This window comes from Agrilus planipennis, unplaced genomic scaffold (assembly GCF_000699045.2).
Source record: "Agrilus planipennis isolate EAB-ADULT unplaced genomic scaffold, Apla_2.0 scaffold69, whole genome shotgun sequence".
In the NCBI taxonomy this organism is placed as follows: domain Eukaryota; kingdom Metazoa; phylum Arthropoda; class Insecta; order Coleoptera; family Buprestidae; genus Agrilus; species Agrilus planipennis.
The window spans coordinates 312,775-326,588 of NW_020438962.1; the positions used below are offsets into that span (position 1 = coordinate 312,775).

Sequence of the window (13,814 nt, forward strand, 5' to 3'; positions counted from 1 at the left end):
AAATTGTATTGTAATTATTTACAATTGCGCAAAACTAATTTCAGCTATCCACTTGTAAATAAAATAAATTAAAATATCAATTATTGTGGCAGGCACCTACACAAGTATCAATTAGTATATGCAAAGTAAATTTTGTTTCATTTCGGCTAATTACACAACAAGGGAAAGGTTAAAGTCATGGTAGTTGATTTTACTACGGATCTGCGCCCACACAATTAAATTAATAAGTCACGCAAAAAAAGAATCCTGGTTAAAAAAAATGACGCTGGTATTGTTTGGTAGGAATTAGATGTCAATTAGTAAGATGATTTTTCAATTTAAAGACTATACAACGGAGTTAATGTAGTATCTGAGTACGTTGGTCAAACACTACCACCAATAATAAAATGGTTTCAAGAACATAAAGAGAACAAAAAACCTCATTTCCCTTAAATTTGAAAAGAAAACCATAATGTATCATGCAATTTTTTTCTGGGAACTGCAATGAGAACTCGATAATGCTTCATGTTCCAGAAATAATACGAAAAACTCATATTTTACTCAGTTTACATTTGTGTTATTAGTAATATTCACGCTCTTGTATATTTATATTAAAGATTAATTATTATAACAAAGCAACAAACATCGAAAGATGTTTCACATATTAGATTTACATTACGTGAACAGAATTTCCTGCAAGAAAGAAATGTAGCTGGAGTCAATACAATTTTTAATTAATTGTTACGTATTACAAACAATCAAAAGCAATAAGAGAAAAAACCAGTAACTTGCAAACCACAAGCACTGTGTGTTTGGTAATTATTAGAAATATATACCAATGCAAAAAACAAGACCTTGTTGAAGGTAAGCAAAAATAGTCGGAAGACTTTTAATTAGAAGTCTATGTGGTAGTTTCTAACTAACATTATAAACGCGAAAACGAGTTCGTCTATTACTATTTCACGCCTCAACTGCTTAACCGATTAGTATAAAAATTTGTACACACATTGTTAAGGATACAGTACAGGACATAGGGTACTTTTTATCCAGAAAAAAGATACTGTTCCCGGGGGATAGAACAATTCCTTTTATGTAGTCGTCGATGATTTTTAACACGTATTTATTTATTTTAGTTCCACAATTTGATCCTAATTTTGGAAATTATTATTAAAAAAAAGTTTGTTTTTCGATTAAATAAACTTTCCAAACTTTTTTTATTGCGGTGCAAGCAAATTATTTTTGCGCACAACACATGTGTTTCTGTACATAGCATTTGATTCATCTTCATTGTTTTCTATAAGGTCAAATCATCGCATTTTGCGTTCGTACAAGCGATTTCTTTCGTGGAACTCNGTTTTATGTGGTCGTCGATGATTTTTAACACGTATTTATTTATTTCAGTTCCACAATTTGATCCTAATTTTGGAAATTATTATTAAAAAAACTTTACAAGTTTGTTTTACGATTAAATAAACTTTCCAAACTTTTTTTTTATTGCGGTGCAAGCAAATTATTTTTGCGCACAACACATGTGTTTCTGTACATAGCATTTGATTCATCTTCATTGTTTTCTATAAGGTCAAATCATCGCATTTTGCGTTCGTACAAGCGATTTCTTTCGTGGAACTCGTGGAACGCGAGGTTTTCGCGAATGCATTCGACACTTTTTTGCAGAGACCTGACATCATGACGTCACTCATAAACCACGGAAATCGCGAACGTGAAGCGACTCTAGATAGCGATGAAACTTTCGAAACTATTTCTTGTTGCATGGCAACGCATTCAGTTTGTGTTTTGTGTTTTCGTTTGTTTGTTGCAAAAAAAAAAACGAGAACAACAACGACAATATTGTCGTCCTACTTTTACGTGTTGTGTATGTCGTCGAGGAATTTGTGATGAAAAAGCAAAAGTTATGTCGCGTTGACCGTGAAAACACATTGTAAAACAGAAATCCATGATGTAGCACAGAAAAAAAGTATTGAAAAATGATTTAACAGCGTTACATCAAAGTCAACAGTCTTTTAATTATTGCAAGGTGTCAAAAAAAAAAACAATCTACAACCGGGTTTGATGACTTTGATGATCATTAAACCAGTTTGGTACTAACTCATCCATCTAATGAACATGACATCAAAGTACAATAATTTGGATGTAATTACATAGCTTTTGAATTTATTGATGGATTACTAAATCTCACATCATCGTTTTTTGGTCATACATATCAACATGTATTACATTGTAAAATATACTATGTTATGTGTATAAATAACTAAATAATAAGTCCTAAGACTGATTGGACATTGAGCTAATCTTCGCATTTCTCCAAAACTAGAACAACCCATATCCTTAACTATCTGCGAACAATAATCTAATCTAGGTCTACTTCTACCCCTCCTAACTCCCGTTTCTGCCTCTAATATGTCTCTGACTAGACCTTCATGCCTAGGACGGTGTTCTACTAACCTATCTCGCCTATTTTTTATTGACTTCCATAGAGTCCTCTGTTCTCCTATTTTTCCAATACCTCTTCATTTCTAACCTTTTCTACCCACGATATCCTCATCATCCGCCTATAACACCACATTTCGAACGCTTCTAACCTTTTCTTTTCCGCAGCGCTCACTGTCTATGTTTCGCACCCGTACAGCCCCGTGCTCCAAACATACACCTTTAACAACCTTTTTCGAATTTCTAAATTAAACCTTCGCGAGTATAGAAGTGACTTCTTTTTATTGTAGGCGATTCAACCCTGCGCTATCCTCTGCTTTATATCCCTACTACTCCTTCCGTCCTGACTTATCTGACTTCCTAGACACCTAAAATCATCCACTTCTTCTAATTTTTCGCCTCCTATCTTTATATTCGCTCTTTCCCTACTTTTTCTTCCCTTGCATACCAGTATTTTAGTTTTACTTTTATTTATTTTCATACAGTACTGATCTGTCAGTACCGCTTCCATTTTATTTAAAGCTATCTCTAACTCCTCCTTGCTAGATGCTAATACTGCTATATCATCTGCAAATCTAAGCATATGTACTAATCTTTTGCCCTTGCACATCTATCCCTACAGTTGTACTGTCTTTAATAACACAAAAAGTTATTTTCAGTCAGTTGAACTGCGGTTTTCCTGAATGGGTAATGAGAGGGGGGCCAACATTTACGATTTTACTTAAAATTGAAATATGCTAAAGAGAGGGAAGGTTAGGCTACGCGTTTCAGTCCTGTTACGTTCGGGGAGAGAGGGCGAATGTTGATTTTATGTATAAGTATAAAACGAGTACTAAAAACTGGGATTGATTTTTGCAGGTGGTTGGTCTAGCTCGAAGGTTAGAAAAGCTATCTGCTCTGGCAACTGCTTTAGAAGCACGAAAGGGTAAATTTTACCCTCTAAAAGCCGACATAACCAAACAAGAAGACATCATATCGGCTTTCGAATGGATTGACCAAAATCTAGGCGACGTGCACGTACTAATTAACAACGCAGGTATTGCCAAACCTGCAAATTTGCTGGAGGGGATTCCCCAATCGTGGATCGAAGTGTTTCATACCAATGTATTAGGTCTTTGTATTGCAACCCAAGAAGCCGTTCGAAGGATGAGGAAAAACAACATCGACGGTCATGTGATTCATATAAATAGCGTCCTGGGACATTATGTGGCCCATGTTCCCGACCTCAACGTCTATCCCGCTTCCAAGTTCGCCGTTACTGCTCTGACAGAAACTTTGAGACAGGAACTGAATCTCATCAACTCAAAAATTAGAGTTACAGTAAGTTATAGCATACGATCATCATCATCATAACATCGTCAGTCCTAAGACTGGTTGGACACACACCTCCACTCCTTCCTATCCTGAGCTAATCTTAAAATTTCCCTAAAACTAGAACATCCCACATCCTTAACTATTTGCGAACAGTAATCTAATTTAGGTCTACCTGTACCCTTTCTAACTTGTATTTCTGCATCTAATATGTCCCTTACTTGACCTTCATACCTGAGAAGGTATCCTACCAAACTATCTCGCCTATTTTTTTATTGAGTTCCATAGGATCCTCTGTTCTCCTATTCTCTTTAATACCTCTCCATTTATAACCTTCCGTATCCACAGTATCCTCATCATTCGCTTGTAACACCACATTTCGACCGCTTCTAACCTTTTCTTTTCCGCCGCGCCCACTGTCCATGTTTCGCACCCGTACAGCGCCGCGCTCCAATCATACACCTTTAACAATCTTTTTCGAATTTCTAAATTAACCGTTCGCGAGCATAGAAGACTTCCTTTTATTAAAGGCGACTCCACCCTGCGGTATACTCTGCTTTATATCCCTACTACTCCTTCCGTCCTGACTTATCTGACTTCCTAGATACCTAAAATCAGCCACTTCTTCTAATTTTTCGTCTCCTATCTTTATATTCACTCTTTCCCTACTTTTTCTTCCCTTGTATACTAGTATTTTTGATTTACTTTTATCTATTTTCATACAGTACTATTTTGTAAATACCGCTTGCGTTTTATGTAAAGCTATCTCTAACTCCTCCTTGCTAGATACTAATACTGCTACATCATCTGCAAGTCTAAGCACACAAATCTTTAACCCCTGTATATCTACCCTACAGTTGTACTGTCCTTAATGTTGTTGATCGGGTCTTCGATGTATCGATTAAAAAGTAGCGATGACAGTGTGAATCCCTGTATGACTCCCTTCCTAACATCTACTTCTCTAAGTTGAAGCCCCAGCTCTATAACTGCCTGTTGCTCTTTATACAAACTAAATATCACTCTTCTAACTCTGTAACTCAGTAACTTTGTAGCATACGATAGTAAATAAAAATGATTATTGTTTTCAATTAACGAAAATTGCAGAGTTTGAGTCCAGGTCCGGTCGATACAGAATTCGCAAAAGCCAATAAATTGATTGTCGATGAAAAGTTTGAGGAGTTTTTTGAAGCAATGCCGAAACTTCTGTCTGAGGACGTGGCAGACGCTGTAATTTATGTGCTGTCAACACCGCCGCATGTTTTGGTAAGTTTAATGATAAGGACATTCAAGAAATGTACCGATTATGGAATTATTTCTAGGTACAAGAACTAACTATTAGACCTGTTGGTGAAATAGTCTAAAAAAAACATTGCAGAATATATTCTTTGACTCAATATTGATCCTGTATTTTTTTGTAGCAGTCCTGAACACATAATCAATAAAAACTAAAGCATTTTATTATTGTTATTATTATTTTTAATATGAATACCTATTTTTTAAGAACAGCTTGGGCATAGATCACGGCGTCATGAATAGTAACGAAAATTCCGAAATTTTCTTTAATTGAACCATTTCTTTTACACTTTTGTATCTCTTCGAAAACTGCACCTGAAAACAATATTTTCGACCATAAAACTAACTATTAGTACCTACTAGTCTAGAAATTGGTTTAAATAAACAAAAGGTTATTCTACCAGGCGCCTCCACCAAATTTTCGACTGATAAATATTTTATAGCTGCAAAATTGAACTATTACGGTCCTGTTTTAAAAAATAATCATATATATACAATCTGTCCCACAATTAAAAAGATATTTAAAATAAAACAATGGTACCAACCAGTCAAGCAGGCCAAAAGAACTTCAATACCAATTTTCCTATAATCCTTTATGCAATAGTCAATAAGTATAACACCTGAAGGGTCTACATAGGGCACCGAAGACATGTCCACAATAACGCAATAAATATCGAAATTTTCTAATTCGTCGTCCACTTTCTTCTTTCTCTGTTGCCTATCCAAAATCTCTAGGGGATTGATCCCAACGGCCTCAAACAGGGTGTTTCTGAATCTCAATTTCGTTAAAAATTGTATACAACCAGCGTACCGAAAAATTTTCAAACCCTCAAATTCCACACACTACAAAATGTATTAATTTTCAAAAAACTTAACTTTTGAACTACGCCGGAAGGCCTTCTTCAGCATCCTTTTAGGAATCGTGGGAATGGGTGGGTGGTGGTTCGGGTGAGAAAGATGAGACGGACGAAATGAAGACAGAAGAGAATGAAAGATTATATTAGTCAGGGAATAAGGTTAGGTTACTTCAGTGGTACAAACGTATTTACCACTTTAGTTAAGTAACCCCGAGGGTATACTTAAGTATACATTTAAATACTCAAGCATCCCTCTACCTCACTTTCCACCCGTTTGGGCATCCGTTACCCACAAAAGAAATCATGGGATTGGGTAGCCTCAAACGGGTTCTATGGGTATATGCCGTGAGGTGTAACATATACCCCAAAAACCCAAAAATTCTTATACATCTTTAAAAAGAATTGGATATTGAATAAAAATTTTATAAAAACCTCCTCCAAAGATAAAGCCCGTTGTGAACAAAAAGCGCTCTGTAATCTACCTTTTTATGTCTTTTAATGTCCTCGTACAGGTCCGTATTAGGAACATTTCCCAAAATATACTGGTTTCCTCTGTAACCGCGGACCACAAGGCCCAAAACGTTTACAGTAATCCCTGCAGCTAAACCAATCGAGACATCAACAATTACAGTGACAAAAAATGACACGATCCAGGTCAAACCGTCCCATATGTTCCCTAACCAAAATCTTTTGATGTCCCTAACTTGAAGCAACATACGCCTTAAAGCAACCACCACCACACTTGATAGTATAGCCTAAACCAGTAATAATCACAATCTCAATTAATATACTCTAATTTAATACTTTAATCGATAAAAAATCAATTACTATTTGCTCTGAAATAAAAATATAATTTTAATAGATGAAAAAATATAAAAATTGTACCCCTATGAAGCCGATATTAAACGACGGAGGAGATAAAAACAACGATATTTGTGAATGAAATAAAATGGTATCTAAAAACTGTTCGAAATATCTTACCAGTGGTAATGGTTCAAAAAGTGGCCCAATCCAAAGAAGTACCATACAAAGTACCAAACAAGACACTAAAGTCGCCATCTGCGTACTTCCCCCGGTGTTCATCTGTATAAACGATCTTGATAACGACGCGGACACAGGCATACATTGAAACACACTACCCGCCAAATTACTTAAACTCTATTCAAAAAACCGATATTTTCATTATGGATTATTGGGTACACCGGTACACATTGTTTATTACCAGAGCTAAAATCTCTTGATTGGCGTCAGTCTCATAGCCAACCTTTTGGGCTAAAAGTAGAACCATCGAAATTGCAATGGCGTAAGACACAATGGTCACAGCTATCGATTCTAAGGTTACCCTTTTTACCATTTCAATTGAGGGAAGTATAGGGGCTGGAATACTAGCAAAATTTTACGGTCTACGCCTTAAAATATCACACGAAATGAAAAGTACAGATGGGTCAGCTTAAGAAGGCGATCTTCGCAATAAAATGTAAGACTCAATTTTTTTTGGGAAAGGATACTCTACAACAAGGGTACAGGTTTGAGAAGAAGAATTATGTATGTTGTTGTAGTAATTTAACTTTCTTCTAATATAAATCTAATGTTTTACTACCGACTTCGCCTTCTGAAACTGACCCGAGAGCATAATCATGTATTTACCCAAGAGGTATGTAATTTATAATATTGACATTACGTTTTTGATTTAGATCCAAGCTGTAAGACATTGCAGTGCCTAAGATGACAACGGAAAGTTCCGCGGGAAACGGTATTATTGTCTTTTTGGCCAAATACGGCTGCAACGGGTTACAAAAATTAAGTAGTGATGTTAACAAGGGAAACAATTGTGTTTCTTACTTTCAAAAATATGTCACATAACATCAAGAATGTTACACAGACGACTGAGATTGTTACAGCAATTGCGTTGGCCTGAGGAATCGCAGTAAAAACGTCTTTCAATACCTAGAAAAAATGATTTTTTTTTTTGAAATCTTATAAATAATTTAAAGAAGAATGAGCCGATTAACCCATCGTCCACACACCCCAACTAAAACTAAACTAAATAACAGTTTACCAAAATAATTCTGAAAATTCCGGATCTTCTTCTGATGGGAACCCCTAATAATTCTTTCAATTGGGAAGTGAACACATGCATGGCTGCCCCACAGGTAAAACCGCTTACCAAGGCTTCCGAAAAGAGATTAGCAACCATGCCCATTTGAAGAACAAACATGCCCAACTAAAAACCCAAAAACGGTTTACCCTCTACATAAAATGTTTACAGAAAATTCAAATTTAAAAGGACCTGAATAAACGCCACGGCCAACGATACTGCAATCGCCACATCTATATTCGTATACAACGTTTCGTTTTCACCGAAATCACCTTCAGGGATTACGGTACCATTTCGTAATTCTTTCGCGTTCGCGTATTTCTCGACGATCGACCCTGTCATTAAACATACGACAGCAAAAGTGCCTGAAAAAAACCCGACATAACATAAAATTATAGGCATAAAAATATTTTGACCTTTTTACCCATAGAACAATGTCTAGAAGTTCCGAAAATGGCGTAAACCATTAATGGTACAAAAGCCATATAAATACCGGTTACAGGGGGCACATGTCCCAGCAAAGCATACGCCATACCCTTAAAAAATATTCGGTGGTGGTTCAAGAAGAATTACATGACCCTTAATCCGTTTAATTTAAACCATTGAGTTCATGGCCGAAAGTTTATCGAATACGAACGGAGAGAACTTATTAGTTCTCATCAGCACATCACTGGTAGTTTTAAGAAATCACTGGCAAAACCTACGCTAACGAATATGAAATTTACATAGCAGTATATCAACGTCTGTAGACATTTGCTGCTAATTGCTTTTAGTATATGCCGACAGATGGCGACATACCGTCAATTACTTGATAAGGGTAAACTCGTACCTGGGACATATGCATCACCGAGACTGTTAGCCCACTTATGACATCTCCCGGCAAATTTTTTCTCCAGTTATAAACAACTATCCATTTGCATATTGGAATTTTGTTTAACACAAAGTCTTTATAACTAANATTTTTAAAAACCTTGTTTTTCTTGGTCAGGCCGGAAACTTATCAATCCACCCTCGTATAAACAAAAGTATCTTTCCATTTTACCTTGTTATTTTAAAAGATATTTGACATTTAGAGTTAATTCCAAAAACGAAACGGACAAATAAAGTACTTAATATGATAATCATACTACATTAAGTTACGTCAGTTACCTACTTATTCAAATTTTATGACTTTATTCCATCGGTTCCAGTTAAAATCTTTGCCCAGCATCTTCCTGGTTCTTTCTTTCAAAATTTACTCGCCAATCAACACATTGCCGTTTAACGAAAAGTATGACTACAAGGAAGCCCTAAGTTTGTCACTACTTTTTTACGAAGCCCAAAGGAGCGGCCCTTTGCCACCTGACAACAGAATCCCTTGGAGGGGGGACTCTGCCCTCCACGATACAGGACAAAACGGAGAGGACTTAAGCGGGGGTTATTATGATGGTAAATTTATCCCAGACAAAAAAAAAATTGGGTATAGGGCCCGAAAATTGTTGATATTTAATTTTCTTTTAGCGAGCGATTTTGTCAAATTTGGATTTACCATGACCTTCAGTACAACCCTCTTGGCGTGGGGATTGCTTTCATACAAAGATGCGTACAAATATGCAGGTAATATACTTACACGGTGTGACAAACGCTCTACAGACTTTAACATACATATATAATTTGTAGGTCAATATAAATATGGGTTGGAAGCTGTCAAATGGGCGACTGATTATTTCGTGAAATGTCACCCAAGCGCGTACGAGTTTTACGGTCAAGTGGGCGATTTCAGTACGGACCACAGGTTCTGGGGAAGACCCGAGGACTTAAACATGTCAAGGCCTGCTTATAAAATTGATAAAGATCATCCAGGTGAGGTGTCGATCGATTTCTTGGAACGACTGCTGCGCTATTTAAATTATTTATAGTTTATCACTGTTTTAAATAAAAAAAGAGTAAGCTCAGTGCGTTACGAGAATTTTAACTTGTTTTTACAATAGGTACATACTGTTCCAAGGTCGTTCTAATACTCGCATACACGAACACATTCAATACAATGCATTTGCTTCATCAATAATTCTCTCTCAAAAAGTCTTTCTTATGTGCTTATATTACAATATGTTGATTGTCAATTGTTAATAAATGAAATAGAATTTTGCTTTGAGTATTTTCTCAGTACGAAAGTGAATATAAAGTTACAAGATTTGCAGGTTCGGACTTGGCCGGGGAAGCAGCAGCCGCATTGGCTGCCTCAAGCCTGGTATTCCGAGAAACCAACAAAACATACGCTGATATTATTCTAAAACATGCAGAAGAGTTATTTGACTTTGCAACCACCTACAGGGGTTTATACAACGACGTTATACCTGGTGCTAAAAAATTTTACGAGTAAGTATCGTCAGTGACTCGCGATTATTGCAACAATACACTGTGTTTCGGAAAAATTATACGCACCGATCGATGCTATGGGAAATTCTACGAATCTTTTCCCTTTACAGTTTTTTGATCCGACAAACTGTTACTGAGTTACTTACGCTTAAAAGGTTGACCAATCACAGCGCGCTTACTCCGCTGCAAGCAGAAGTACGACAACGCCCAGTTCCGCTTGCAGCAAAAGAAGTATCGCCTGATTGGTCAATCTTTAACTCTTAATAAACGAATAACTACAAATCGAATCGAAAAACTGTAAAGGGAAAAGTTTCTTAGAATTTCACAACGAATCGAATCGTGTGGTTTTTAAACTTGTAAATAATTATTTTACACCATGCAGGGTTTCTGGATACGGGGATGAAATAACCTGGGCTGCAATATGGTTATACAAAGCAACAAGAAAATTAAAATATTTAGAACAAGCAGAACAATATTATACAGAATTTCGACTTAAAGAAAGACCAAATGAATTTTTCTATAATAAAAAAGTCGCCGGACTGCAAGTAAGTAAAGTAAATAAAGTATTTACTTTAAATTCTATCTAATTATTAGTTCATTCACCAGATATTTCAAATCTTTTAGTTACTTTTGGCGTTAGAAACTAAAAGACCGGAATATAACAACGCTATACTTAACTTTTGCAACTTTACCATATATGATCAAAAGCGTACCCCAAAGGGGTTGATTTATATAGACAAATTCGGTACACTATCGCATGCGGCAAACGTAGCCTTCGTTTGTTTACAGGTAGGACAAAAATTATTTATAAATTCTGCACCTTGTCAATGCAATAATAACAAATTATTTAATATAATACATAACAGGCCTCTGAAATAGAAGAATATGGAAGCAATTTTGTTAATTTTGCAAGAGAACAAATTGATTATGTTCTTGGTTCTGCTGGTAGAAGTTTCGTTGTTGGATATGGTAAAAATTACCCCAGGAAACCCCATCATTCAGCAAGGTAAGACAACATTTAATAATTTTCTTCGGTTATTCAATCGTTGAATATTTTTGCTGAAAAAATAGCGACCATTTGATCTTGTTTTACGTTTAGTTCTTGCCCTGATCGCCCCCTCCCCTGTGGTTGGGACAATTACCATTCAAAGGACCCTAATCCCCAAATTCTTTATGGGGCTGTTGTTAGTGGGCCGGACGAAAATGATTATTACGAAGACAGCAGAGAAGAATTTCTTTACAACGAAGTTACTTTAGATTATAATGCAGGATTTCAGGGGGTTGTAGCGGGGTTAATTTATTTCGATAATAAAGACAATTCTAATACGATAGAAAAAAAAACATCGCCCTCTCATGATGATTTGAAATTACTTAATGCGTAGATAAGTGTAAAATACGAAAAAGTTGTTGTTCAAATATTTTTTTTTTGTAGTAGTTTTAAGTAAATGATGTATTTGTACATGAGTGTTATTGTTTGTGATATATGCCGTTGCGAAAAGTAGTTATCATACATTAATAAAAAACGGAATTCCAAAAAAGTATAAGGAAACTACAAAATCAAAATTTTTATAATTCCTCAAAAAATATACTCTTGTGGCTGTGCTAAACGTAAGAAATTTAAATACAAGTTTTTTTACAGTAAAAATATTTGTTTAATTTCATCGTAGAAGTTCGCCCCTAAAAATCTGTTTGATACACCTATCAATTGTTTCAGCAACAAAACAAATACACAAATAAATGAAAAAAATTCTCACCAGAATAACAAGTAAATGTCAAATTGCAACTGTAAAAATTAGCAAAATGTGGTGTCTAAACTATTTAAAAGTTTATAGAAACCATCGCGGCAAATATACTAGAACTGATTTTATCTGAAATCACCCTTTGTCATGTATTTTCCTACCCTGCATTTCCTTTTTAATAAATAATGATTCAACTTCGACTCGAAACCTAGATATAATTTTTAACTACAAATAATAGCAGAAAGGTTATGAAACAAATACTTTTAAAAATATCAATTAAAATCTGAATCATTTAATGAACTTAAAACAGTTGCTATTAACGTAGCCGAAGCTTTTTACGTGACCTCTAGCTAAAACTTTCATTTTACGTAATACAACCTATATGAGTAATACACAATTTATCATACATGCAATTACTTTGACTATAATTACACAGTCTTAAAACAAACAGAACACAACTTTATCAATACATAACAATTTCTTCACAAGTTTTGTAAATATAACTGAATTGTTAGTACAAATTATTATTCCAATATATCGAATTATTTTTGATAGTATATAAGGAGATAATGTCTTATTACTTATACGTAATAAAGAGAAAGGCTTTCAATGACGGTGTACACAATTTCAAGGTTTGGCTATGTAAATTAGTCGAATTTGTCCGTTGAACCTAATCAGTTGGATGTAAAGGAATTTCATTTTCATTATATTAAAGTTTTATTCAACAAAAATGGTTCTTTCGATGGAAAGATGGGTAGGGAAAGTTGCAATAGTAACAGGGGCTAGTGCAGGCTGCGGGGCAGCTATCGCAGGAGAATTGGTCGATGCAGGAATGTTAGTAAGTATAGAAGCTATTTTTCCTAAATAATTGTAATTCAAGATCATGCTATTGGTAATACTGTATGCTACCTGATTCTTATATAACATCATCATCATAAGGTCGTCAGTCCTAAGACTGGTTGGACACGTACCTCCACTCTTTCCTATCCTGAGCTAAACTTCGCATTTCCCTAAAACTAGAACAGCCCACATCCTTAACTATTTGCGAACAGTAATCTAATCTAGGTCTACCTCTACCCCTCCTAACTCCTGTTTCTGCCTCTAATATGTCTCTGACTAGACCTTCATGCCTGAGAAGGTGTCCTACCAACCTATCTCGCCTATTTCTTATTGACTTCCATAGAGCCCTCTGTTCTCCTATTCTTTCAAATACCTCTTCATTTCTAACCTTCTCTATCCATGGTATCCTGATCATCCGCCTATAATACCACATTTCGAAAGCTTCTAATCTTTTCTTTTCCGCCGCTCCCACTGTCCATGTTTCGCACCCGTACAATGCCGTGCTCCAAACATATACCTTTTTCGAATTTCTAAATTAACCGTTCGCGACCATAGAAGTGACTTCTTTTTATTAAAGGCGACACGACCCTGTGCTATCCTCTGCTTTATATCCCTACTACTCCTTCCATCCTGTCTTATCTGACTTCCTAGGTATCTAAAATCAGCCACTTCTTCTAATTTTTCATCTCCTATCTTTATATTCGCTCTTTCCCTACTTTTTCTTCCCTTGCATACCAGTATTTTAGTTTTACTTTTATTTATTTTCATACAGTACTGATCTGTCAGTACCGCTTCCATTTTATTTAAAGCTATCTCTAGGTCCTCCTTGCTAGATGCTAATACTGCTATATCATCTGCAAATCTAAGCATACTAATCTTTTGCCCTTGCAC

General features: G+C 35.6%; 2 protein-coding genes across 4 annotated transcripts in view; one reads left to right on the top strand and one right to left on the bottom strand.

Moving 5' to 3' along the window:
• LOC108735877 (solute carrier family 26 member 6-like) overlaps positions 1-8,947 on the bottom strand; it is a 32,468-nt gene extending 23,521 nt beyond the window's left edge. Inside the window, exons 1-11 of one of the 3 annotated variants that reach the window (XM_025975243.1) lie at positions 8,816-8,947; positions 8,411-8,522; positions 8,179-8,351; positions 7,948-8,112; positions 7,731-7,835; positions 7,536-7,669; positions 7,111-7,273; positions 6,870-7,046; positions 6,371-6,643; positions 5,577-5,874; positions 5,228-5,346 (exon numbers count right to left, since the gene is read on the bottom strand). In XM_025975243.1, coding sequence (XP_025831028.1) covers positions 5,228-5,346; positions 5,577-5,874; positions 6,371-6,643; positions 6,870-7,046; positions 7,111-7,273; positions 7,536-7,669; positions 7,731-7,835; positions 7,948-8,112; positions 8,179-8,351; positions 8,411-8,522; positions 8,816-8,830 — 1,734 coding nt within the window. In that variant the 5' untranslated portion in view covers positions 8,831-8,947. Of the gene's footprint in view, positions 1-5,056; positions 5,347-5,576; positions 5,875-6,370; positions 6,644-6,869; positions 7,047-7,110; positions 7,274-7,535; positions 7,670-7,730; positions 7,836-7,947; positions 8,113-8,178; positions 8,352-8,410; positions 8,523-8,815 lie in introns of those variants that run through there. The other 2 variants (XM_018468087.2, XM_025975244.1) reach the window with 2 other exon arrangements.
• LOC108735879 (endoglucanase 13) overlaps positions 1-11,989 on the top strand; it is a 12,682-nt gene extending 693 nt beyond the window's left edge. Inside the window, exons 2-9 of the mRNA XM_025975245.1 lie at positions 9,177-9,414; positions 9,487-9,582; positions 9,646-9,828; positions 10,167-10,344; positions 10,727-10,889; positions 10,969-11,133; positions 11,211-11,350; positions 11,444-11,989. Coding sequence (XP_025831030.1) covers positions 9,177-9,414; positions 9,487-9,582; positions 9,646-9,828; positions 10,167-10,344; positions 10,727-10,889; positions 10,969-11,133; positions 11,211-11,350; positions 11,444-11,726 — 1,446 coding nt within the window. The 3' untranslated portion in view covers positions 11,727-11,989. The remainder of the gene's footprint in view (positions 1-9,176; positions 9,415-9,486; positions 9,583-9,645; positions 9,829-10,166; positions 10,345-10,726; positions 10,890-10,968; positions 11,134-11,210; positions 11,351-11,443) is intronic.
• The last annotated feature ends 1,825 nt before the right edge of the window (positions 11,990-13,814 follow it).